Below are 27,953 nucleotides of genomic sequence, written 5' to 3' on the forward strand. Positions count from 1 at the left end.
CAAGTTTGGTCTGATAACTGTGCTGAGCACAACTTGTAAATCGTTAGCCAAAACAAAGCCCATCATAAAGAACAAAAGAAGCTGGAGTTAAATATTATCATGCACAGAATAATCTTAAAAGCTAAAACAAGAGTATAACAAAAGCGATACACAGATTTTATTCCCCCATACAGACAAGAATGCAAATGTTAGGTGACATCAGTTTGATGGTATCAATGTAAAAATAAGAACTATTTTAAAGTTCTTTCTTGTAGTAGGAAAACATTGTAAAGTCACTGGTCTGCTTTTAGCTCCTGGTGGTTGTTATTAGTGGAAAGCTGACATAAACTGCTCCCGTACCAAACAGAACAGGGCCATCACCTGGCTTTTCACTCCACTTTATACTAATCTTGACTAAGCTTGAAAGAAAACTGACAGATTGGCAGAATCAAGTTTTTTAATCTCCAAAGAAACGTAATTTCTCCGACATTCTACAATGTCCATCTAACAACAGCTTGTGAGTAGAGGACTGCACCACCTCCACTAAGTCCACAGCATCATGTCATTAACCTGTTCACATTGCACACACTGTTTTGCACAGCAGAGTGTAAGCATGACTCACAAAGTGACACCAACGCAGAGACTTCAGCACAGCCTGTCACTTTAAAAAAAAGCTGACTGAGAAGCTTATATCAATAGTTCACTAACCTGCAGCAGCACGTTAGGAAATATAAGGTCCAAACCACACTTCACACCTTCAGGGGTTATATGTGGTTACTCAGTTTTTTTGCTTACCTTTGCTTCAAAGAAGTTTTTAGCTCCCTTTACTCCCTCTGTGGAAACATCGATCTCAGACAGTCGGGCCAATGCATGAAGACCACTGTCTTCAGGCAGTTCACCAGCAGCTGCCTTCCGAAAAATCAACAGGAACTATGAGAAATAAGTAAAAAAATAGGACAAGATGGTTAAAAAGTAATGGCAGGTAGCAAAAGTTGTTTGTTTAACACTAACAGTGGCCTACAACAAATACACACTACTTGTTACACACTCATTCAGAGACTCAAGTCATTAAGGTTTCATTTACCCTGTGATATAGCTTTCAAAATGGTTTTAAGTTAGTTCATCCAAGTTTTAAATTTCATTACTGTTTTTATTTATCAAAAAAATGTCAATAAGCAATGACTGAATCTAGATGTATTGTTTTCATTGTGTTGTATTTTAAAGGGTGTCACTTGTTTGCGATTAGGATATTATTGTGTATGATCAGATAAACATAATTACAGTAATCCCTCTCTTTATCGCGCTTCGCCTTTCGCGGCTTCACTCTATTGCGGATTTTATATGTAAGCATATTTAAATATATATCGCGGATTTTTTGCTGGCTCGCGGATTTCTGCGGACAATGGGTCTTTTACTTTCTGGTACATGCTTCCTCAGTTGGTTTGCCCAGTTGATTTCATACAAGTGACGCTATTGGCAGATGGCTGAGAAGCTACCCAACTTACTTTTCTCTCTCTCTCTCTCTCTCGCACTGACTTTCTCTGATCCTGACGTAGGGGGATTGAGCAGGGGGGCTGTTCGCACACCTAGACGATACGGACACTCGTCTAAAAATGCTGAAAGATTATCCTCACGTTGCTACCTTCTGTGCAGCTGCTTCATGAAGCGACATGCTGCACAGTGCTTCGCATACTTAAAAGCTCGTAGGGCACGTATTGATTTTCGATTGTTTGTTTTTCTCTGTCTCTCTCTCTATCTCTCTCTCTTTCTCTGCTCCTGACGGAGGGGGTGTGAGCTGCCGCCTTCAACAGCTTTGTGCCGTGGTGCTTCCCATACTTAAAAGCCAAACAGCCCTATTGATTTGTTTGCTTTTCTCTATCTCTCTGACATTATCTGCTCCTGATGTGCACTCCTTTGAAGAGGAAGATATGTTTGCATTCTTTTAATTGTGAGACGGAACTGTCATCTCTGTCTTGTCATGGAGCACAGTTTAAACTTTTGAAAAAGAGACAAATGTTTGTTTGCAGTGTTTGAACAACGTTCCTGTCTCTCTACAACCTCCTGTGTTTCTGTGAAAATCTGTGACACAAGCATGACAATATAAAAATAACCATATAAACATATGGTTTCTACTTCGCGGATTTTCTTATTTCGCGGGTGGCTCTGGAACGCAACCCCCGCGATGGAGGAGGGATTACTGTAATTGCTTTATCTTTCTTAAGTAACCTATGATATTTTGAATTGCACTTAACTTTTCAGTTTAAGTCAGAACAATCTATTGATTACTACATTTCTTCTTAAATATCACCATATATTCTTATTGATGAAAGGATGTGTGGTTTGAAGGTGTCCACTCAGAACTACTACTACGAGTAAATTTTTTTAGACTGGCCAAATTAAGACATACTCATCCATCCAATATTTTTTTTACCCCAGTTTTTGCACTTATGCACACACCTAGCTCAATTTTGGACTGGGTTGCCAGCATAATTTGAGATATCATACTACCTCAAGTAAAACCCATAAAGACATTGGAATAACAGGTAAAGTCCAATAAGGCACCAGGTCTTGTATTCAAACCTAATTACTCTGGTTTTGATCACTATAAAATGTTTTCTGTGAAGGCAAATGTGGCCAACACATCCTTCCTACTTTCTATGATAAAGTGATCATGTTGCTCAGGGAAAATAATGAAGAGAAAGGGAAAATAAAAAAGTAAGCATATGATATCTTCACAAATAATTTGCCAGACATTGTAAGCACATAATGTTTGGTAATGCAGTGTCAAGGAGAATTGAAATAGCAATTTGGTAATAAAGTACTGTTGATCTTTCCATATACTTAAAACATTTTGATTAATCACCTCTTAAAACACTGACTTTTCAGGAGGCTGTTTTTTGAAAGCAAATGTACAATATGTTTTTCAATAAACAAAAATGTTGATGTTCATCACTAACTTTGTGTTGTTTTATTTAAATGTGATTTTACTGAGCTGCTGCTAGGGGGAGCTACAACACAGCATTTCACATTTGCTTTTCACCTTATTTGGAATCTGTAGCAGCCAAGTCAAAAGAGATCAATATTTAAGAAAGAGGAGCAACTATAGCTGCTCCTTTAAGTTTGCCTATTGGAGAGTTAGATGTGCAGCAAAAACATCAAAAGGAATACAAATTAATAAAGTATCATGTTTGCCTGCTTTACTGTTCTTTCTGTTTCAGTTAAATTATGTAATAAAATTTTGCATTCATTCATACACAGTGATGGCATTTTAGTAAATAAGTGAACTGCCTGGTGTAATTTAAAAGGTAGTGATCAGATGGCTGCATTTGAGTAAATAAGTGCTCTAACTTAAATCAAGCAGGGTCAATTCAGTCTTGCAATCTTAAAAAAAAAAATTTTCCTGATATTTTGAAGAAATCTAAAAATTACTGTGCCAGATTTTATTCAATTCTGAAATAAACAGTAACGGGGAGTAGAATTTGACAAGAAATTTCATAAAAGGCTCACAGGAGCCATTTATTCTCAAAATTTTTAGAAGGGCGCACTCTAGGCTACCAATTAATTTTAACACAGCATGCTAAATATTTTATCTTTTAAAATAACGCTGTCACGGTCAGCTCGCCCACTCCTTTACACCTCCTGCTCACTTGCTTGTTGTTCTTTACTGATGACTTTCACAGCATGTTCTTTATCAGGCTGAATTTGGGCATAAAACATTAAATATCTTCCTGCACACTAAATCTGATGTACTGTTTTTGTCCTGTGTAATTTCTTTCCAAGACAAGTCTCAGCTCTTCTGGAATTAAGAGCTGTAGGAAAACAAATAGATGGCCAAAATTCTACAAATTTCTTACCTAAGTAAAGAGGTGCAAGTGCTAGTGACACTATAAAACCAACATAGGTACGCCTAATAAATTCATTCAGTTTCTGATATGTCTTTTAGTCTGACATTTTTAATCAGTTCTAATACGCCAAATATAAGATATCCCCATTTGGAAAGCAATACTTCAAAATATTTACCCCAGTCCTATCTGATTTATCTTATTGTTTTCTTACTTGTTCACCATATGGAAGCTATACACTTTCCACTTTACCATATAATTCATTGTTTTACATAACTGAATTAAGGCGGCTCAGGAAAAAGGCAAATTGACACTTTGTAAACTATTGTGACACAGCCAGCAATATAAAATAGTAAACATTAGATTCAAAATTATACAAAATATGTTTTTAGAAATTAATCTAGTAAAAGAACACGTCATTTTTTTTCATTTTGTATTGATTATTTTAATGTCTTATTTTTCCCCCGAATGCACACTTGCTTTCGTAGTGCCACTACCAAACAACTTCAAACTCTGGGCAACAGCTTTTGTCTACATGGTATTATTTAGCTATTTAGACTGTTAACAATTGCACATCACATTTCCAACCAAAGAGGCAGCAGCTGCTACTTAAACTGAAAAGAACATTTAGCAACAAGCATAAATTTAAAGGCACCTCTCGATAGCTTAGCTTCCCATCAAAGTCCTCGTCTACTTCTTTAATCATATTCTTCAAGCCCAAGTGTGTCTGTGGTGCTCCTAGTTTCTCCATCATCAGCTTCAGCTCCATGAGGTCAATGAATCCGTCTTTCCCTGCATCATAGCTGGAAGAAAAAAGAAAAAAAAGGACATCAACCTCTGTGAGACTAGGTGGATTAGGACCAGGTTAGAATAAGATGCACAAGTACTGTAGTCATGACAAAAAAGCCTAAGGGAATTTGTTAACAATTCTCAGTTCTCACTCCGGAATAAGACTTAAGTGGGGCATTTTCTTTGATTCTTGAATTTCTTTGATCATTAAATACATGTGTGGGCGGCACGGTGGTGCAGTGGGTAGTGCTGCTGCCTCGCAGTTAGGAGACCCCAGTTCACTTCCCAGGTCCTCCCTGCGTGGAGTTTGCATGTTCTCCCTGTTTCTGCGTGGGTTTCCTCCGGGTACTCCGGTTTCCTCCCACAGTCCAAAGACATGCAGGTTAGGTGCATTGGCGATTCTAAATTGTCCCTAGTGTGTGGTGGGTGTGCCCTGTGGTGGGCTGGCGCCCTGCGTTGGCTGGGATTGGCTCCAGCAGACCCCCGTGACCCTGTAGTTAGGATATAGTGGGTTGGATAATGGATGGATGGATGGTTGGATTAAATACATGTAGCCACCACCACTACTGTTTTCTCAATTGAAACAAGTAATAACAAAGAGCATACACTGGGGCAAGGAAAAGAATGAAGGCTTGTGAGGGGGATCTCCTAAGACAAAAATGGGAAAAAAACTTTACACAGCAGTTTGTAAAGGTTTTGACAGATAACATCCAAACCTCCATAGGGTAGCTTGCAAGATTAAAAAACTGAAACCCACTAACTTCAATCCTGCCCTAGCAATTCTACAGCAATTAAATGGCTGCCCTAGCATGGGATGGCATAAAGATTAAGTGTGGGGACACAAAGCCAGGCTGCAGTTTGCACTGCCAGTAGTTCTTTCCAATTGCAAATCTTTTGCAAATTTTAACAACATACTGTATAATATAAGGAGTCTGTTACATTCTGCCTGCCATTGATACTGGGGTTAAAAAGATAGGGTTAAGGATGGTGATCTCAAGTTTCTGGATCTTTTTAGTTTCATAAAACACAGTTTACATGGAAAAAGTCAGAGTTTTAATTAGAAGAGGAAGTAAAACAACATAATGCTTCCCTATTAATCGAAAAGATATTTTTGAAAGGGAAATACACCCATCAAATGACATCTCACATATGAGCGTGGCTATTTAAGTACCTCTTTCTTGGATTTGATTTTTGACTGCTTTAAAAGCTCCATGTCATGGTAGTTGCCATGAAAGATACCGTAAAACATACAGATTTTGAATGATTACTGTACATTTACAATCTTTTCTATAAAAAAATGTAACTTTTCAAAGACAATCAAAATCCATTCCATAGACCATCCCAGACATACAAGAATTTAAGGAAAACACAGGATTCCAAAAATGTTTATGCACACTCATTACAAGACTCATTGGGCACCTGGATTTTTTTTTAATATATAAACACACTGTTTGGAGTGTTTCCTGGTTAATCGCTGAATCATTATAAATAATAGTCTCTGACCGTCAATATCATTTTTATCCTTTGCTTAACCCTGTTCAACTTGTGTTTGGTTCATCCAAAGAAATACTTCTGGTGTCAGACAAACCTAAAATACCATGAGGGAGTGAAAACTCCCCACATCATTCATTCATTTGATCCATCAATCCATAGCTTTATTGCTTTATTTGTCCCAAGGGCTTTTCACAGAAGCTCTTTATATATATACATATACATGAGGCTGTATATTTTATATAGGCAGATTCTAAGGGAGTCTTTTCTTAATTACAATCACTGGTCCAGTGTGCAGCAGTCCCAATTCAACCACTCAAATGCTAAAGTTTCTTCAGTAGACAAGATGTGAACACCTTACAATTTGCTGAAACAGCTTCACACTCATTACTGTGCTTTTCAGAAGATAATTATAACCCTAAGGATTCTGCGGATGGTCCGACTGTCCTGTTGGATAAGAAGATTTAGACAGGTTGGATGCTATGGCCATGACACGCAGTTTTTACACTGCAGACTGATCTACATGCGGCTAATCATCTCGTTTCAACACTCTACTAAACGCTTCACAATATGGAGCCTATATATTATGTCAAAACCCCCAGATTAAGTAAGTGACAAATGCTGTTATGTAAAATTATCTAAACTGCTGGTTAGCGCTGCTGTGCTTCGAAGTATGCTAATTGTACATTAGGGCTTAAACTCCCACTGCGGATGCATTTTAAAAGCAGAAATGGATAAATGGGATGAATTCTGAACAACCAAAATAAGAGACACTATGAACCTTAACATCTTACATACAAACAAAATCATCAAAAATGTAAAATGAACACATGCTTACATTATCCAAGGCCTCACTGTAAAACCATACCAATTTGGACTTCCTACCCTTGTTAAAGGCACACTCCAAGCCACATATTCCCTAGTGGAAAATCTGGAGTCAGCCGACTCTATGCACCCCAAACAGCACATGCCCCACACAATCTGTCACAGCCAAATTAGCCTCTACTCTACACGCAGTACACACCTCACATATATATTCAAATCGCCCCTTTAATCCTACACCCAAGCAGATAAAACAAAAACAGCACCCATTTCTGATCAGGAAATCCAAAGCCTTATATCATGTGTTGCAAACTGACAAGTCCGACTAATTAGGATTAAATCCATTCAAGTTTTTAAAAAATTTTTACTCATATTTACTATATCATATTACTCATATTTACTAAAAGAGAGTATATAATCAACTACAGCAAGAGTAAAAAATTGCAAAATGTCAGTGTGCATTATTTTTATTGCAATAAAATAACTTGCACATATTCTGTAACAGCAATAAGTTCACAGCATGAATTAAATTCATAAATGAGTGAAAAAATGAATTAAGGTTCAGCTATAGTTGCAATTTATAACTTGAAGCATTTCAGTCCTAATTTCCTCCAGTGCAATTCATGTTATGATGTAGTATGTGCTTATTTGGTTTATTTCCATCTGTGATTGACGTATATAACTGTGCGGTGCCCAATCCACGACTCTCCAAGTGTCTTGTGTCTGCTCAAACTACTCTCACAACTGATAAATATATGTAGGACTGTCATATCTCTACAACCCTTGAAAATCACTGCCTTTATACACCCTTCTAATAATCAGCAAGCTCCACACAAGGAGCGAGACCCTAATTTAGGTTATTGTTTTGATATATGGCAGGAAAACTGTTGCACTAATTCATAAAAATCTCTCGCATATCACTGAGCCCCAAATTCTGCAGTTAAGATTGTATATCTTACTTTTTTGGATGTTGTTGAGATACCAGATAATTGTCACTTCAACATTTTCCCCTATTAGTTTCATGCAACTAGTTAACCCACATAACTTTACTGACGTGCAGGTCCTGGACACCCAGAACACCATGATGTGTACATATACACACAGAGGCACAGAAGTAAGGCGGAAAAGAATACTATTGACTAAAAAGAACAACAAATAAATGTGAACATATTATCCAAATGATACAAGGATATATTACTTGCATGTTTAATAGGTTCATAAAGATTGTTACAATCTCCCCCAATCTCCCCCAAATTTTCAAATTCTATGTAATTCAGTATTTATATGCAAAATTCACTTGTGTGTGCCAATTCTGTGATCCAATCCATGTCCTCTGCATCATGGAACTCTTATGGCCTTAGTTGGGTGAACACTGTGTGCCAGATGAGAAGACTAGCATGTTACTACATATAATTTGTCTGGCAAGTGTATCTGGGCAGCCAATACCTGGACATTAAAAAGGTCTTCTGCACATCCTGCCAGAGCCATTGCAGTGAATGCCACTGTCATAACAGCCACAAGGGCAAAGTCACTTCTGCTCATATTACACAAGACTGCAGTAGAGGAGAAGGTTGAAACTGTTTAAATGGTTCAGCAAAAACTCCTCGGCTTGTCCCTGAAGTTCTACAGCACAAGATATTTCTTCGATACATTTTTAACTCAAAGACATACCCCAATGATTCATAGTAGAGTTCTACAAGGATTTGATCACTGAACATGACACAGGGCATAATCGTTAATTTTCAAGAGACACTCTCCTATAAAGCTTCTGTTATGCTCTTACATAATGTTTAAAAAAACTCCTCATGATACTGCTTGACTGAAATACACAAACATGGTACTTTATTATGCCATTTTAGAGGAAAATGATTAGGATGGCTCCAGTTCAGCAAAACTACAGAAAGAATATCACAGGAAATTATGCTGCCACCTTTGTGACAACTGTTTTAACTCTGGACTGTGATCTCTGAGAATAGTAGTATATCCTCTGATCAGTTAATGGTGTGGCTTTAATACTATTTTTGGTTTTATTACCGGAATTCGTTGGTTTGGGGGAGACAGCAAAAAAGAATTGTTATGTCATTATACTTGCTTCAGCTCCTGGCTTCTTTGCAAATTTTACTTGCTATATTTCTAGCTGAACAATGCACTGTCAAGGTAGACATTATAACCAAATGATCATTCGGCTATAAGGACCCTATATAGCATGCTCTTATAGTTAAAGGCTGCATTGACCCTAAACCTGTATAAAAACAAAACAGGATAGATACCTAGAAAGGGCTATTAAATTAAATTCCTAATTCCTAAATATACATCACAGTACAGTATTGTTGTTTCTCATGATTTCAATAGCTAAAAAAGGAGTACATGCCTTGCAGAGTAAGTTTGTCTTGCCTTAGGTTATCTATCTAACCAGATCAGTCCTGTTATTGTTGTTTATAGTCATAGTGAACTTAAAATGCAAATCAACCAGTCATAACTACCGTATATTAAGTAAAATAGTGCTAAACAATAATGGAGTCTTTCTCACGGTTAAATGAACTGGGAACATAACTGAAGAAGCAGAAAGAGGGTAAGGGGGTGCATCAAGTAAGCTGGTTTATGTTTTCTATTAAACTGAAGCTAATGTTTTAATTCATTCTTGTTTTTCAGAAATAGTTGCAATCTGCTGCATGTTAGATGGACATATAAGTAATAATATCACTGTATTCTGTACATGTCACAATACTACTACTATTTCAATACTAGCTGTGTTAACCAACTTTGCCTGGGAAATTTTCAAAGACAATGGCCCTTGGTTATATTAACATCAGTTAATCATATGAAATCAGAAGTACCGTGTAACTAAGTACTTTCTGTATGCAATATTTGTATTTTTTCACCTGGGGATATTATTATTACTGAAGCTCCTTACTCTTGAATATGCTAAATACAATTGTACATAAGAAAAACATTTCTGCCACTGATCAATTTCTGCCGTTCATACTGAACATTTGTTAATGGTAATTACAAAAACAAAAATTGATACAAATCTGTATTCTTTAAAATTGAAATAGGTAGTCAGTAGGTATAATTTAAAATTATGAGTGTATATTCATTTTATTAAATATTCATGATTTTAATTTTTTTATATTGTTAAATCAAGCATTTTTTTTTTTGCTCATACCTATAGCTAGACAATAAAGTTGTAACACTGAATCAGGTTTTATACAGCCCATCTAATGAGTGGAACTTTTTAAAATTTTGGGGTTGTTTTCTGTACTGCTTGGAGTGGAAAAAAATAACTGCCACTAATAAGTTTTGGAGGCTTTTAAACAGTCAAGAGCGGCCTTGGGGGTTTGAGGTGCTTCTTTAAGTCTACACCCATGAATGTAATGAATTTGTGTAGGGGGACAACTCTGTGAGAAGTGCTGCTACTATGAGGGCCAAAAGTGGTAAATATCTTTACTATGTTGGGCTTTCTCCCTGTAAATGTGCTGTAGTGACCTTTTCTTAAGTACAAGAAAGACAAAGCATTCTCAAATGTAGACAACTAAAGGATTTTTTATGAAGGAGTGAGGTTCAAACCTAGAGAGAAGTAAGGAGTGTATAGAACAGGTGAAAAAATTATATTGTGAACTATACAGTGCTCAGCCCTTCTCTGTTCTGGTTGGGCGGGACCCATGAACTAAGCTTCTCTAGCAGTTTTGCTTCCAGTGAAGCAGCACCTCACAACCACAGCCTCTGGCACACGGGTAAAAGTTATACCACCATCATTAACCGAATCTTACTTGACCTTTGCTTAACTTTACTTCATCCACTTCACGGCTCATTTTCTAAGCAGTATATCACCCAGTGCCTTTTTATCCTATGCAGGACACCTCCTCCTCCTCCTCCTCCTCTTCTTCTTCTTCTTCACTTACCATCAGTCCCTTTAATCTCCATGGTTAGTTTTCAGCACAATATATCGGCATAGTCTATTTGTTACAGCATTACCATCAATAAAATAAAATAAAAAAACATGGGCCACTTAATTTTCTTTTTCAATTAAAGTAATGAAATTTCAATCAAATCACTTAAAGCATTTTTGAGAATTTCCTACAGACCATGCAACCTGTTCTGTACTTGTTATGTAAGACAATTCCCCTTCTTCACTTGTCTGTCCATCCTATTGGTCAGAAGCACTATTATGCTGGTGGCATTATTATGCATAAATTGGCAATCCAATTTCTCTGTGTGATGCAGTCCATTAAAATATGCCACTCACTATTTCCATAATTACTGACAAATACTGACAAAGTTAAAAACATAGGTCAGTGAATTTCCTTTATTTTTCTATAATGTCATCATTTTTTTTTATTTTTTAAAGATTTTATTTGAAGAAAATAACATTACATACAATCGAGTCAAACTTCAACTTGAATTCAACCCCTGCTCGAGAGGAGAGCCAACAACAAGAGCAAAGGGTCATCAAAATTCAATCAAATCAGTCAAAATATTTGAGATTTTGGGGTATTTAGTTTTTCTTTTGTGGTGGTTTTTAGTACTAAATATTAATATATTGAAATGTCCTGTCTTATCAGATAATCTACTGCTCTAGACACACAATCTTGGCAACATTTCAGCTTTATAACTAAACGAGAAATTGTGTTTTTGTTGTTGTTGAGTCAAACAACTTTGCACTTTATTTATACAGTATGATTCAAAAGATTCTGCACTTTTGTAAATGTATGATTTTTGTAAACATATGCTATTCTAATAACGTCTAACAAGCAAAAAATACTTATTTAGTCTGAGGCAACTTGCAAGATAATCAGAATACAGTAATCCCTGGCTATATCGCGCTTCGACTTTCGCAGCCTCACTCTATCACGGATTTTATATGTAAGCATATTTAAATATACATCGCGGATTTTTTGCTGCTTCACGGATTTCTGCGGACAATGGGTCTTTTAATTTCTGGTACATGCATCCTCAGTTGGTTTGCCCAGTTGATGTCATACAAGGGACGCTATTGGCAGATGGCTGAGAAGCTACCCAACCAGAGAGCTTATTACGTATTAAATAAAACTCCTTAAATATATTGTGAGCACAGGGGCTGTTCACACCCCTAGAGGATATGGCCGCTCCTCAAAAAATGCTGAAAGATTACCTTCACGTTGCTCTCTTCCTTGCTGGGCTTACATATGGCTACTTTGTCAAGCGATATGCTTCCCGCACTGTGCTTCGCATACTTAAAAGATCAAACAGCACGTATTGATTTTTGATTGTTTGCTTTCCTCCCTCTCTCTCTCTCTCGCTCTGACATTCTCTGCTCCTGACAGAGGGGGTGTGAGCAGGGGGGCTGTTCGCACCCCTAGACAATATGGACGCTCGTCTAAAAATGCTGAAAGATTACCTTCACGTTGATCCTTCTGTGCAGCTGGTTTGTCAAGCGACATGCTTCCCGCACGGTGCTTCGCATACTTAAAAGCTCGAAGGGCACGTATTGATTTTTGATTGTTTGTTTTTCTCTGTCTCTCTCTCTCTGACATTCTCTGCTCCTGATGGAGGGGGTGTGGGCAGAGGGGCTGTTCGCACACTGGCCTAGAGGATAAGGACGCTCTTCTAAAAAATGCTGAAAGACTACCTTTATATTGCTGCCTTCCTTGCAGCTGCTTTATCCGGCGGTGCTTCGCATACTTAAAAGCCAAACAGCCCTATTGATTTTTGTTTGCTTTTTTTTTCTCTCTCTCCGACATTCTCTGCTCCTGACGCGCAATCCTTTGAAGAGGAAGATATGTTTGCATTCCTTTAATTGTGAGACGGAACTGTCATCTCTGTCTTGTCATGGAGCACAGTTTAAACTTTTCAAAAAGAGACAAATGTTTGTTTGCAGTGTTTTAATAAAGTTCCTGTCTCCCTACAACCTCCTGTGTTTCTGTGCAAATCTGTGACCCAAGCATGACAATATAAAAATAACCATATAAACATATGGTTTCTACTTCGCAGATTTTCACCTTTCGCAGGGGGGTCTGGAACGCAACCCCCGCGATAGAGGAGGGATTACTGTACAGTGTAAGCCAATTGCCACAAATTTACAGTATTATTTTTGTATCAACAATCGGAACAGGTTGCATTGTATGAGAATTTATTGGCAGCAACCAAGCAGATGAGCATTAATCAATTTCAGCATGAAAATGACAAAATTCATTCACTCCAATGTAAGCCATGAAAATCTGTAACAGAAGACAACATTCATTTTAAACTGTATTAATAAAATGGGGGGAAAAAAATCAACTCGTTCGTTCGTTATTGGCCGGAATACTTGAAACAGGAAAAAGGGCAGAGCGGTTACAGCACCTGACATTACGAGAAGATTCTAGCCATAAATCAGGCTTCACAGCGAATCAATTCCCTGTTTATCACATGCTTCCCTTCCTGTAGGACATCTCAGTCCTTGGACTGTTGGTGTAGGTTCGGCCTCCACAAACATAGTGCAAGGCTCTGTTTCATATGTTCCAGTGGAGGAGGGGAAATTAGTGATTCAGCAGCTGAAGAAGCAGCAGAAGCATCAAGGCATTACATTAAGTGAACGCTACAGAAATACAGCTTCTTTAAAAAGGTGTTCTGCTACTGGGAACATGAGCTGCCAACACTGCTTATAAGAGGCCCCATGAGAGGAAGTCATTGACAGACGAGCTCAGGGTTTAACGTATACAGAACCCATTTGCAAGGAGTGGCTCCAACTTCCTCTATCTGAAATAGGGAAGCTGTTCGTAATGCACTCTGTTTAACATACTTTTGGCACTAGCTAGAGGTCAAAGAGCTGGTTTTGAAATAGCCTGCTTATAAATACAGAAAAACAATTCTAATATTTTATAAAGCATACTGGAAGTAACCTACAAGAATTTATCATTCCTCAAAAATAAGGTGAACCCCCACACAATGGCCTTGTTATGCTACAACACTAGCAGCTATGTGTCCATACAAGGAAGAAGTTAAACATGACACTGTAAAAGATAACAGCACAAGAGATAATCTATTTAAATTGTTAATCATTTCCTGTAACAAAATGAATTGTGTGACCGTGAAGGTTGATGTGGTTTCTGTTTAGCCGTGATTCCCTAAAACAGTTCCAGAAAACCAAAACAGATTTAGAATGCAAATAATTATACAGAAGACACAAAGCATTAGAGTCAAATTCAAAATCATTGTGCACGACTACCTGGATAAAATTGTGATACATATGACTGAGCACAAAAAATATAAATCATTAAGCCCACAAAATACTACAATTTCTTGTTTGTCGAAACCCCACAACGACTTTAAGATTATCTGACTAGAGATAATGGTCTTAAATTTTCTATGTTAAAACCCTTATTGGACAGACTATAGCATGCATCTGTTGCACTCAGATCTTACAGCAGATGGTCTTAAGGCTCTGAAATATTTAAACCACTACTACAGACCCTGGCTGAGACAAAAAACTTTGCTGCTGCTGCTGCTGCTGCTGCTAAGAATGAATAAAATGTATTTACACAATACTGGTTTGACAATTCTGAATTAGTATTGCATACTTAAGCTGATTTATTCTAGTGTCCATTCGTCTAGGCTTAGGATTAGTACAAATATCGCTTTCCATCTGCCTCAACCATATAATGGCATTTGTGATACAGGTACTTCAAATTGGATATTAACAGAGAATACTGAATGAAACATAAGCCTGACATCTCACCCTAGAAGAGATCTTCAAAAAACAGCCATAAAACTCTACTACAAAGTACTGTACATCTTCTGCCAAATGTGCTCCAATATTTGATTAGTACTATTTCTGGGCTCTGACTGACTTTCAAACAGCGCTTCCGTCAATAATTGTTCATAAGGTCAACCACTGTAGATTCAGGTTTTCATTCCTACCAATTTCATTGCTCACCTTTAACTATAGTCATTTTTATTTAATTAATGTTTTTATCACATGGTATCATCAAAGATACTCAGAGTGTGGCTTTGATTTTAAAGAAGTTTAAAAAGAACCATTTAGAGCTGCACATTGGTGCATTAGTTGGCACAGTAGTCTCTGGACTCCAGGCACCTGGGTTCAACTCTGACATCATATGTGAGTATGTAACTTTCCATATTGGCATGTCTTTGTTCTGGGTATGCCGATTTACTTCCAAATTAAGTTAAATTAATTTAACTTTAGTTCAATTAAATGTAACTATACCTTAAATGACAATGAAAAGTAACCCCCCTGCTGTGGAAACATGCATTAACAATACAGTACACAGTGTAATGACACAGCAGGCACAAATTGCTAAATAAAGAAATGGACATAAATATCAATAAATGCACAACCCTATCAATTAAAAAAAAATCAAACATGAACATGCAATATATATAAGTAACAATCAGACAATGAAAATTAACTAAGCTACAGGTGATTGGTAAAACAAAAAGAAACCAGTAATGCAAAGTAGTCCAGGTGCTTTAATTCATGGAGGCTTGGTCACAGGTCAAGCAGTTAAATGTATGTATGGGAACTAACAGTTTAGTAACCCAGGAGTTAAAAACTGTTTGCACATCATAAAGAGGCGAGTGTTAATGCAATTGCCCAGATGTTAGCAGGTGCATAATAGAGCAGACTGGCACAGCCATCCACGGAAGCCTCCCAGCCTTGTGTTTGATCATGCCAAAGATTTTCCACGTATTTTAATTGAAAAAGAAAAAGAAAAAAACAAGAGCACAAAATGATTCAGGAAGTATCTTATCAGTCTCCTTTGGTATGCGCCTTACAAAGTACACAAGAGAGTACAAACCAAAGGAGAATCATAACATAAGTGATAAGAGCACAACACTGCAAGAAAGCAGTTCTTATACATAAATGTTCCTCTGCTCGATTTATTCTGATTCTTCTTTCTTATGCCTCATTTTAAACAATTTCCTTTGAAACTCAAAATATCTTCAATGAGCAACAATACTTCCATAATTTCCACCATCGAAGTGCAAATTACCAAGATAATGTTTTAATAAAGTAATAACCATTTTTGAGACATGGGAAATAAATTACTCCTTGTGTTCAAAACCCACACACAAATACCTGCTACATTACTTGACAAGTGACCATAAATGGTTGGATGTTTCTGGATGGACATAATAAAGATAGAAAGTGAGAAACAATATTTTAATGACAGCTGCAGCCCAGTTTAGAGCAGAAATTAACCTCTAATTAGGAAATTGGTTGGAATAAAATCCTGCGGCCACAGGCCCCCCAGGACTGACCTTGGAAACCAGGGTATAGCTTGTTGTATGGTAAGCCACTTGATATCTTCCCACTAAGTGGGTTGATGCTTTGAGCAGTCATCTACAGCTTGTGTAACTGGTGATTAACCATAACCACTAACAAGGAAAAAGAAACACTTGAGGAGGGCACAGAATGCAAACTGGATATTTTACAAAACAAAGTCCATGGATGTGGATTGTTGGTAATCATGTGGCCAGTTCATTAAAATGGCACTGGCTCAAGTGGTTGAAATGTCAGGTAGAGGTTTAGTGCTCAGGTTAATCACTCTTTTACATGTTATGATCACTATCATATTTTGAAGACTAATTTAAAAAATTAATATGCTACACCTACTATCTTTCCAGTCAGTGCGCAAAGTAGTTTTACAGAATTTTGATGTTCTTCTCTTACGTTTCCTCTACCACACAGATCTGTAAATCCAGCAAGGCACTTTAAGCATTCTTCTTTTAAGTGGGTAGCAACTGGCAACAAACAAACCCAATGGTTTTTATACTTTTGGAAAATGGCAGAAACTCTTATTGCTCAAAATGAGCCACTAACTGCAGCAGAGGTTTGGTTATTAGGGAGGTGGAACCACTGTTCTTATGTGTGTCAGACTTTAAACCATGATGGGGCAAGTGTTAAAAAAAAAAAAAAAAAACTTGCTGTGTCATAACCTGAACTTTCCTAGGCTTATTTCATTTTAACTTTTCATAAAGCTTATAGATTCAGAGATAATTACTCTATGAAGAATTCTAAATAAGCATCTGCACAGCAGGCTGATGAAAAGACTGACAATTTACCCAAAAAAGTCTAACACTGAGGCAAAGCAGCTCTAACAATATGTAATTTGTAGTGGTTCAGTTATGTAAGTACCTTATTCATATGAAATAACCACCATTTGAAAATTCTATTGCAATCACTCAAAAGATGCAAAAAAAGAAAATAAAAAGAATAATCTATTCATGTTTAACACTCTGTCCTTTTTACCATTCATGACACATAAAAAAAAAAACCAAAAAATGAATTGCAAATATAAGCCCAGACACAGTATCTTATCTTTACTGTTGTGCCTGTTTTGCTTGGTTAATGTCTGGTCCATCATATTTTTTCACCTACTTTATTTTTGCAGTTTGTTTTAATGTAATTTAACTAATTTTAAATGATGGTTAAATTACATTTAACCCTGAAAAATACTCAAGGCTCATAAAGAACACCACTCATATAATTTAATCTTTATGTATTAACAAAATAAAGCTGATCTTGTTTTGTATTTAACAAGACAGACTTCAGGTACCTGCAACAATAAACTGGATTAATTGGGCCTGAGAATGTTTACCATGTGTGTTTATTTTTGGTCTAAAGTCATTATTTCTAGAAGTATAACATGTTTTTATCTCGGCAATATATTGTGTTTTCATTTATTATAAGCTGTACAACATTTAAAGCAGTTATCACATATACCTTTTCACTTAGAATAATTATCTGCAAAATTTTAAAAGTCTTCTATTATGTATTTTATTATGTATTATGTAGGCAAGTGGCAGATTTGAAGTTCATAGGTCAAAAGGTTCAAATGAAGTTGCTGACAATAAGTTGTTAATGATAAAAAAAATAACTAACCAAATTAAAACATAAATACTGTCAACAGTGCATCAGAACTTGAAGTGCATGACTGCCTAATGGCACACAATATGAAACCATACAGTACAAAAGACAAGTCAGCTAGGCAAATTGAATTTATTAATGGTTTAGCTTCTTTTAATTTGATGAATGGCCTGGCAAATAAATAATATGCATGCACAAAAGGCAAATACATCAGACACAGAGAGAGAAAAAGAAAAACTCCTGTGCTAACATTGATGACATAATCTATCATGCCCCATACAAGGAGAAAGGCATCACCGACTCCGGTATGCCTTTCATACGTGCTATATGTGATAAAACTGCCTACTGAGCGCAAGAGAGACAGGCGATAGAATAAAGTTATGCTTTCCCCGGATGCTAGAGAGCAGGTGAAACAACCAAATAGTAAGATGCCTGATCCATCATATGAAGGAGAATAGGGTTATACCAAAAGTGAGAGTACCTAGTGGTAGGTAGATAACACAAGGGGCTAGAAAGGGGCAACTACAGCTGTGGTGCATCTCATGTACAGTGGGCTGTCTGGAGGCTACCTATGTGCCCTGGACCTTTAAAGGCTACGGAAGGCCCAGTGATCTAAGGGGCCACCAAATGAGACTGTGGTCTGCTGACTGCAAAACTTTATTAAAGACCCAATAATTATCCTGGAAGTAATAACAATGGGCAGAATTGACCACTAGAGGCTACCTGAGACAAGTGTTGTGGCAGACAAGTGCTCAGCTGGTAGAAGGAATGAAGCAAGTCTCTTCCTGTGATATTTTTTTATAAACTAAATAAGTGGGCAACTCCACCACACAGACAGGAATGTATTTCCTGAAATTGATGGATCCAGTAAAGCACCTAGGGATTTGTTTTTCTTCTGTTCATATGTATTCTGATAGAACCTACAATTGTGTACAAGATGATTTGTTTGTTTATTTATTTGAAGAACTTCTGTAAAAAGTAAAATTTCCCCCTGGGGTCAAATAAAGATCTACCTATCTATAGAACTTGAATACACTCTTTTTTTTGTAAATTGTGTTTTTTTTAATTATTCTGGCTACTAGGGTACTGTTAAAGTGTCTTGTACTTGCTCTACTAGTCAATACTACAAAATTAATTATTTTATTACTACACAATTCTAAAATATGTGTTTCAGTCTGAAAGGAATGGATCACAGCTTTGTGCTTTTGGGAGGACATTGTTGCAGAAAGGGCTACAGTTAGGTCCATAAATATTTGGACAGAGACAACTTTTTTCTAATTTTGGTTCTGTACATTACCACAATGAATTTTAAACGAAACAACTCAGGTGCAGTTGAAGTGCAGACTTTCAGCTTTAATTCAGTGGGGTGAACAAAACGATTGCATAAAAATGTGAGGCAACTAAAGCATTTTTTTTAAACACAATCCCTTCATTTCAGGGGCTCAAAAGTAATTGGACAATTGACTCAAAGGCTATTTCATGGGCAGGTGTGGTTAAGTCCGTCGTTATGTCATTATCAATTAAGCAGATAAAAGGCCTGGAGTTGATTTGAGGTGTGGTGCTTGCATGTGGAAGATTTTGCTGTGAACAGACAACATGCGGTCAAAGGAGCTTTCCATGCAGGTGAAAGAAGCCATCCTTAAGCTGCGAAAACAGAAAAAACCCATCCGAGAAATTGCTACAATATTACAAGTGGCAAAATCTACAGTTTGGTACATCCTGAGAAAGAAAGCAGGCACTCGTGAACTCAGCAACGCAAAAAGACCTGGACGTCCACGGAAGACAACAGTGGTGGATGATCGCAGAATCATTTCCATTTCCTTCACAACAGCCAACCAAGTGAACAATACTCTCCAGGGGGTAGGCGTATCGATATCCAAGTCTACCATAAAGAGAAGACTGCATGAAAGTAAACACAGAGGGTGCACTGCAAGGTGCAAGCCACTCATAAGCCTCAAGAATAGAAAGGCTAGATTGGACTTTGCTAAAGAACATCTAAAAAAGCCAGCACAGTTCTGGAAAAACATTCTTTGGACAGATGAAACCAAGATCAACCTCTACCAGAATGATGGCAAGAAAAAAGTATGGAGAAGGCGTGGAACAGCTCATTATCCAAAGCATAACACATAATCTGTAAAACACAGTGGAGGCAGTGTGATGGCTTGGGCGTGCATGGCTGCCAGTGGCACTGGGACACTAGTGTTTATTGATGATGTGACACAGGACAGAAGCAGCCGAATGAATTCTGAGGTGTTCAGAGACATACTGTCTGCTCAAATCCAGCTAAATGCAGTCAAATTGATTGGGCGCCGTTTCATGATACAGATGGACAATGACCCAAAACATACAGCCAAAGCAACCAAGGAGTTTATTAAAGCAAAGAAGTGGAAAATTCTTGAATGGCCAAGTCAGTCACCTGATCTTAACCCAACTGAGCATGCATTTCACTTGTTGAAGACTAAACTTCAGACAGAAAGGCCCACAAACAAACAGCAACTGAAAGCTGCTGTAGTAAAGGCCTGGCAGAGTATTAAAAAAGAGGAAACCCAGCATCTGGTGATGTCCACGAGTTCAAGACTTCAGGCTGTCATTGCCAGCAAAGGGTTTTCAGCCAAGAATTAGAAATAAACATTTTATTTCCAGTTATTTAATTTATCCAATTACTTTTGAGCCCCATGAAATGAAGGGATTGTGTTAAAAATGCTTTAGTTGCCACACATTTTTATGCAATCGTTTTGTTCACCCCACTGAATTAAAGCTGAAAGTCTGCACTTCAACTGCATCTGAGTTGTTTCATTTAAAATTCATTGTGGTAATGTACAGAACCAAAATTAGAAAAAGTTGTCTCTGTCTAAATATTTATGGACCTAACTGTACATTATCTGAATGGAGAAGCCTGTGAGTACTGTACTAATGAGGGTTTGGATTTACAGAAGAAAGGCGTTGTTTATTCTGGTCTTAATGAGACCTGTAAGAATGTTGTGGTTTTCAATTCAACATTTACACATAGCCCAGTTAAGATGGTTGTGCCATTAAAAGAATTAGAACCCAAGGTTCCAAATGTTACCATTCCCTTGATTTAAAAAATATGATGAAAACATTCCATTTTTAAATTCCAATTATGTAGTTTTGCCTTATTTTGAAGTGTTTGTAACAAAAGTCAATGTTAAAAAATTGAACACTTAAAAAAAAAAAAACACAAACTCTTCATAAAGCACTGTGAAGGTTAAGTACAGTATTTCAGTAACATACACCAAGCAGACGTGCGAGTTAAATTATGAATACAGTCATTTCTTTTGAATTTAAAAATACATTTAAAATGTTTTTTTTGCTTTACACACTGACACAGTTTCTCTTTTATGCGTATGTGAATATGAGGTTTGCTATGGGCATGGCTTTAATCAGAAAGGCAAACTAGAGGTATGCTCGCTGCTCAATGCACACAATACTGTTTTAGACATTTAAACATACACCACTGTTTCCTGTCCACACCATCTGAATCTACTATCTCATGACACTAAAGCAGAATATAACATTTTTAAACCAATGTGGCCAAAAACTATACCAGCAGCACAAGACAGGAACCAACCCTGGATAGGGTGCCAGCCCACTAGAAGGCATAGTCACAGACAGCCAGTTTGGAATTGACAGTTAACTTAAAACATGCCTTTGGTATGCGGGAGAGAAGCTGGAATAGCCAGAGGAAGACCACCACATAGAAAGGCTTTTCTTTGCTTTTTAATTTGTTAATATGTTGTTTCACAATTTGATTTCCAGCTGGTGACCTCTTTGTTAGTTTGCATGCTTTATTGCTCATATGTGCTTCCTTTGGGGACTTCAATTTCCCGTCATAGTCTAAAGACATAGAGTTAATCGATTGACTACTTTAAACTGTCCAGGGTGTGTGATTGTACAATGAAACCTAAAGTGGAGAAAGTGAGATCAGAAAATAAACAGGTGTTTAAATACATGGCACTTACAGTAGATTTTAACACCACATTAAAATTAATCAAACCAAGAAAATTGTTTTAATATGCTGCAAGGTTTGTGTGAATGAATTTTACTGATTCAGGTATTTGCTGTGGTTTTATTATTTTATTAGAATATCCAATCATCCATTTCCTTGACCCACTTATCCAGGACAAGGTTGCAAGGCAGCTGGGGCTAATCTCAGCAATCATTGGGCAAAAGGCAGGCACACCACCGGGGCACTGTAAGTTGAACACACACATACATACATACTCACAGGCCAATTAGGATGTCAGTCCACCTTATCTAATTCTACTGAACCTGTTATCACATTTGCTTTTATATGTTGGTTTGGTAACGTCAGCATTAGGAATATAAACTATTTTAAGAACATTGTAAAACTTGTCAGAAGACCAACACAATTCTATCAGACTGCAGCCATCTCCTTCTTTCTAAATTTCAGTTGTAGCCATAGGGCTGCAGATTTGGGTTCCCAAGTATAAACAGCAACAGATTTAACAGCTTATTTATTCCAAGAGCTATAAGCATTTTGAATTCTGTTACTTGTAGGGATGCTATTGAATTCTGAACTATTATTTTGCATACTGTTAAAAGTAATCATTCTTCTTTGTACTAATCTTGTGATAGATAGATAGATAGATAGATAGATAGATAGATAGATAGATAGATAGATAGATAGATAGATAGATAGATAGATAGATAGATAGATAGATAGATAGATAGATAGATAGATAGATAGATAGATAGATAGATAGATACTTTATTAATCCCAAGGGGAAATTCACGTGTGTGTACTTATTATAACACTTGTTTTCAGTTGATGTGTCTTGGCTTACTTTCTTGTATCCATACATCACTGCCCAATGTTTTGTACTTTCCTGATGCAAGCAAACTTCCCTCTGGGAGAATAAAGTCCACCTAATCTAACTTGCAATTGGACTCAGCAAGCACAAGTTAAAAATTAGCAAATCTATGAATCATTTATCAATATCTATGAAACAGTGAATAGTCCTCTTGTGAAACAATAACGTTTAACTTGGGAGTTCACAGAGCACCATTAACAGCCTGGTACGGTATATGAAAGGACATGATTAAAAACAACTCTGGGCAACTATGAATTAGTAATCAGCTCTACACAGCAACATGATATGTAATGTTTAAGTTCATGTGCTGAATAAAATTAAGCTCTATTTAGAGGCACACTGAGAACATCCTACATAAAATTATTACATTTCAGCACAGTGTTTTTTTTTTCCTGATCTGGTCATATTTTGTGAGTTCTTTAAAAATGTTAAAAATCTTTAGGAAATCCATGGAAAACTACTGCAGCATTTCACACAGCCAACATATTTTCATTTCACTTGATGCCACACTATTTACTGTGCCAAATACAATACACTACCCATAACTACTCGCAATAACTGAGTGGTGAAGTTCCTTCCTGTTTCTGCTCTACTGCTAATCTGAAGAATCAAGAGAGAAAAGTTTAGAAGAACGGCTGGGGTGCACAAAGTGGCCTGCAGACAAGTCTCTATTAAACTGAAGAATTGATACTAATATATTTTTCAGATTCAGCCAAGCCAACAAACCTCTGGACTAAAAATAATACTCTGCTTGGAAAAAAATTAAAAAAGCATTTACCTCCTCATACTTAGATTGTGTCTTGTTTATATACGAGGTCACGGAACACCTGAAACTATGATGGTCTGATTGCATTCCGTGGGAGTAAAATCAGCTCAGATTTCAGTGCTGATAGGTAACAGTGAGTAAAAAAAGTGAAAAATATGGAAATTGATTAAAAAAAAAAAAAAAAAAAATTTTATTTAGGTTGAATGACATTGTTTTAAAAGTACTGTGTGGAGATTTTACATTGTACACGCTATATCAAATGCTACACCATCAAGTTTCACTACAAAGGCTTCAAGCCTAATACAAAAAAAATGGTAGAGATTGCTTAACTTGAAAAATGTCCCTGAAGCATATATATATGTCATGCTTAATTGTAGATGAACAATTCATTCAGTAAATAACAGATTTGTCAGAACAAGCAATGTGATTGTTGTCCCTCACTCTTATACTACAATCATACAGGTGTTAAGATACACTTCCTCCTAATATGCCTCTTCTTTATTTATGAATGTCAAATCAAAAGAAGGCAAAATGAAAATCTTCCCAAAAAAATATTGAAAAGGGATTTAGAGATGGGGGTTGAAAAGAATTTCATAGCAACATACAGTTGAGAAATTTTATTTTTTAAGATGTGGGAGCGTACAAGTAATCAGCACCAGCCCATTATCAGATTTATCTATTATCATGGCTGCTCAAAGTATTATCCCAAAAAGGTGCTTTCACATTATAAAGAAATTATCCTCCATGGAGCTGTAGGGAAACCAAGAAAGCACTTATAATAATTAAATCATTTCCATTCAGAAAGACATTATGGTGGGCTGTACCATTAAAGGGCCAAAGGACAAACTCCTTCATTCCCACAGCAACAGGCAGGTTCACTCTTTTGGTCTACTGCACGCAAAGGGCCTGTGCCACATTCCGATAATCAATTTCTATTTCATAGTGCACACTTAAAGAGTACTTTTTACATTACTGTGCAAATAATATGAAAACCAAAAAACACAGGCACAGAATAAAATTAAAACTCAAGTATAAGAAAGAATCAATTATTAACATTAAAATCTTAAGCTCACTCCTCACTATAGTTCCCATTCAAAAGGTATAATCTCTCTCTAGAGCCAAATGAGAGTAGACCATAGCCTCTATGACACAGCATAGTAATGCTGGGTCCCAACAAGCTTTGACGTGCTAAGGAGGGACCAATCAATTAAAGCGAAACAATAACTACATTACACTTTGAATCTATTTCCTGAAGGCCAGATTAGGCATTCTGTGTACAGCTAGGGTTTGTTTTTCATCAATGTCAGATATCATTACATGTGCAATGGCTTTTGAAGACTGGCCTCACAGAATCCCAGGCGCAAAAGAATAACCTTGCAGAAGGCAAGGAAGGAGGAGAAAGAAAGTAGGGATTCCTTTATTATTCAAGGCTGCGACACCTGCAGCTGACTTCAAGATTATCTAGCACAAAGACTTTTAGTTAAATAATATAGTTATAGTATCAAAACCATAGGTGTCCAAACTACAGTGTTACACCAGAGATGTTTCACTTAACATTTCCTGAACTAAATATTTTTTTCCCGTTTACATTATGAAGTGTATTATTTAAAAATAAAGTAGGAAGAACAAGCTGATTGCATCTTCCTCCTTCTGTGTGCAGCAGTGGTGGAGCCAAAATCAGTGCATAATTTAGACTGCACTAATCCCGTCTGGCAAGCAGCCAAGGCTCATTAGTGCTATTTAGAAGGCTAATCTGATGAGTTTAAAGTGACCATGACTCTCGCTGAGGCTGACAGACTTCCAAAGGCATGGTGTTACAGGGAATCTGTAGTAGCTCTTCCTTCTCGGTGCTGTTTTGAGTATTTGGGTTCATCTTCCTGCTCTGTTTTGCTTAAGGGACACATCTAATTTTATCTAATTAAAGATAAAAAAAACTATTTTTAACTGGGCAAAAAAATTAATAGCACGAAGAAAAATCAATTCAAATTAAGGTGGTGAAGGATAAGAGTGCAAATTTAGCTCACTTATAAAGACATTTGTCATTACACGCATTACCTGGTATAAAGAACAAAGAAAATTTGGGCTTTCTTTTCACCACATCTTTCATTTTCACAGTGCCGCAGAAACCCTACAGCTAGTCAGTAGACTCAATGAAGGTTATAAAAGGAAAAACAACAGATATGAATGAAGCTCAGACTCAATTAACTTTACACGATACCAAGCAAGGTAAACCTCTATTTACTTAAAGCTATGATGGGCTATTAAAGTGGACCTTTGGTGCATAGTTTGCAGCCAGCTGCAAAAGCTAATTTCCTTGATTAATGCAATCCTTGAGGCCAGGATGGATAGATTTCTTAAGCCCACATAGCCTAAAACCCTTTAAACCTTGAAAACTGCAACACTCTGGAGACTACCTAAATCATCTTTAACCTTCCTGTTCAGTCTTTGTACTTTAGTCATAAGTTCACACTGGGCAAGATCAAGTGTTCATCCACTAGTCTGTACTGTGAAGTGAGGCAGTGTTTCAATTTTAACAAACAAATACTCATCAGAGGCCTCAGTGTAGTTTACCAGAGCAATGACAGTAAATTAAAATGGTATTCTCACAAGGAAGGGTCAGATTCTATTGTTAGGCATTTTTCTTAGTGTCGTCATAAACAATTGCCCAACCTTTAATTATTTGCCTACCACAAGCCACATGCTCTAGCACAAGCTAGTAATAGAACCAGACACGCACTTTTAGGTCTACTGTATAGGATTTTTGAGGGTTTCCATTTAGAGATGTTGATTCTGACTAATTTTGATAGTCAAAAATCCATAAGGGTCAACAACTGGATATTTGGTTCCCTGCAAAATTCAGATTTTGGCTAATATTAGCTTTGCATGACCAGAAATTTAATTTAACCACTGCAATTAAAGATGCAGCATGTATTTATCTATTTGACAAGAGTAGAGAGAGATATGATGCGACAAAAAATTAAATGTACTATAAAGCACATTACAATCATTACCACAAACACAAGCAGTCACTATGTCTTGATAAACCCACTCATCAGAGGCTGCTGTGAGATGAGTGGCTGTTTTGTGCATTGTGTTCTTCAGTACACTTGGCTTACAAGAAGAAATATTGTACACTAGGGGGCTTCGCCCCCTGCTCACTTTGCTCGCCAACCCCCGTGTTTGGTTAATTGGATATACAATTTTACATGTTTTTTTTTGGAATTGTTTCAATTTCATTATTTTGACTTTTACTTTAAAGCTTCATTAAAACCAATATTTTTTGGAGACACATTGTGACAACGCAACGTATAAGTGCCCGAGAGTGAATATTGTTTCTGTTTCTGTAATAAATAATCCGAGTTTTTCTGTTTGTCCCTGTGATTTATTGATTGTCATAGCAAAAGTTATTCTCACGGTAAACTGTAAACATTTTACTACGAATGGCATATCACGATCTCCTTTGGTGTGTAATGTTATTCACGGAATATATACATCACCTTTCTTTTTGCCTGTTAAAATGTGCATCGCTTCTCCGAGATCATCAATATACACCCGACCGAACTGTGTACTCTTTGAAATTTAACTTGTCGTTCCTTTAACTGTTGTGGGACCACAGATTCTCATAGCGTATGGTCCATTATTGTGTAAATCCACGTTTTGTCCATTGAATGATGCGAATGCGAAAAGACTTTCTTGTCTACTCTTTTTTTCAGACCTCAGTTTGTCCTGGTATTTTTTCATTTACACCTGGTTTTGATGATTAATCACCTTGTGTTTGCGGTAATGCAATCGTTTCTATCTTTTCTTTAATACTGTAGTGACCGACATGATAAAATGTCACAAAAGTTTTACCTGAACAATCGCTGACTTTCTAACCCCAAACACAACTTTCTAGCACCCTCTCCAATGCCCCCCCCTTACCGCATGAAATCAATACCCCGCTATCAGTCCTCCGTGCTGTATTCCGCCTTCCTTCAATCGGACCGAACAGTCACTTAAAACCAAAAAGCCCTCAATCTGGGTGGGACACTACAATACTTTCGAATTTTACTGCTTTCATATTCTGTACCTTTGTCTGCATGTGTATCGCGCCATCGTTTGTTTGAGCCTTTCGAATTCCACTGCTTTCATAATCTCTTATCTGCCTTTTTTTCTCTCCAATGCCTTTGGGTCTCTATTCTCCGTATTGTCCTTATACGCTTTCTATGCACTGAGAGCACATGATTTGTGTGTACTATGTGCTTTTACACGATTGATTTTTTTTTTGATCGGTGTACTCTTATATATTCCGTACTATCTTTGTGGACCTTTGCGGACCCCGTAGTGTCTTAACCCATGCCTGCTTTGCTTCCGCAGTTTCAGACACGCGTTGTAGGCGCCTGCGTTCATTGATCTTATCCAGGTGGGCTTGTGTGTGTATCGTTGAGCTGTATTGTGTTTGAATTTGGTGTAAAGCGTTCAGCGGTTTGTACAATCCCAAGCAGCACATTATTCCTAACTTCACTCCGCAGTAGTGCCACTCACAATATGGCGGTTGTTTTATTTGCTATTTCCGTTAGTTG

General features: G+C 37.0%; 1 protein-coding gene across 1 annotated transcript in view; it reads right to left on the minus strand.

Moving 5' to 3' along the window:
* efhd2 (EF-hand domain family, member D2) overlaps positions 1-27,953 on the minus strand; it is a 53,804-nt gene that overhangs the window by 5,858 nt on the left and 19,993 nt on the right. Inside the window, exons 2-3 of the mRNA XM_028807795.2 lie at positions 4,477-4,624; positions 775-909 (exon numbers count right to left, since the gene is read on the minus strand). Of these exons, the coding sequence (XP_028663628.1) occupies positions 775-909; positions 4,477-4,624 (283 nt within the window). The remainder of the gene's footprint in view (positions 1-774; positions 910-4,476; positions 4,625-27,953) is intronic.

Source organism: Erpetoichthys calabaricus, chromosome 8 (assembly GCF_900747795.2).
Source record: "Erpetoichthys calabaricus chromosome 8, fErpCal1.3, whole genome shotgun sequence".
Lineage (NCBI taxonomy): Eukaryota > Metazoa > Chordata > Cladistia > Polypteriformes > Polypteridae > Erpetoichthys > Erpetoichthys calabaricus.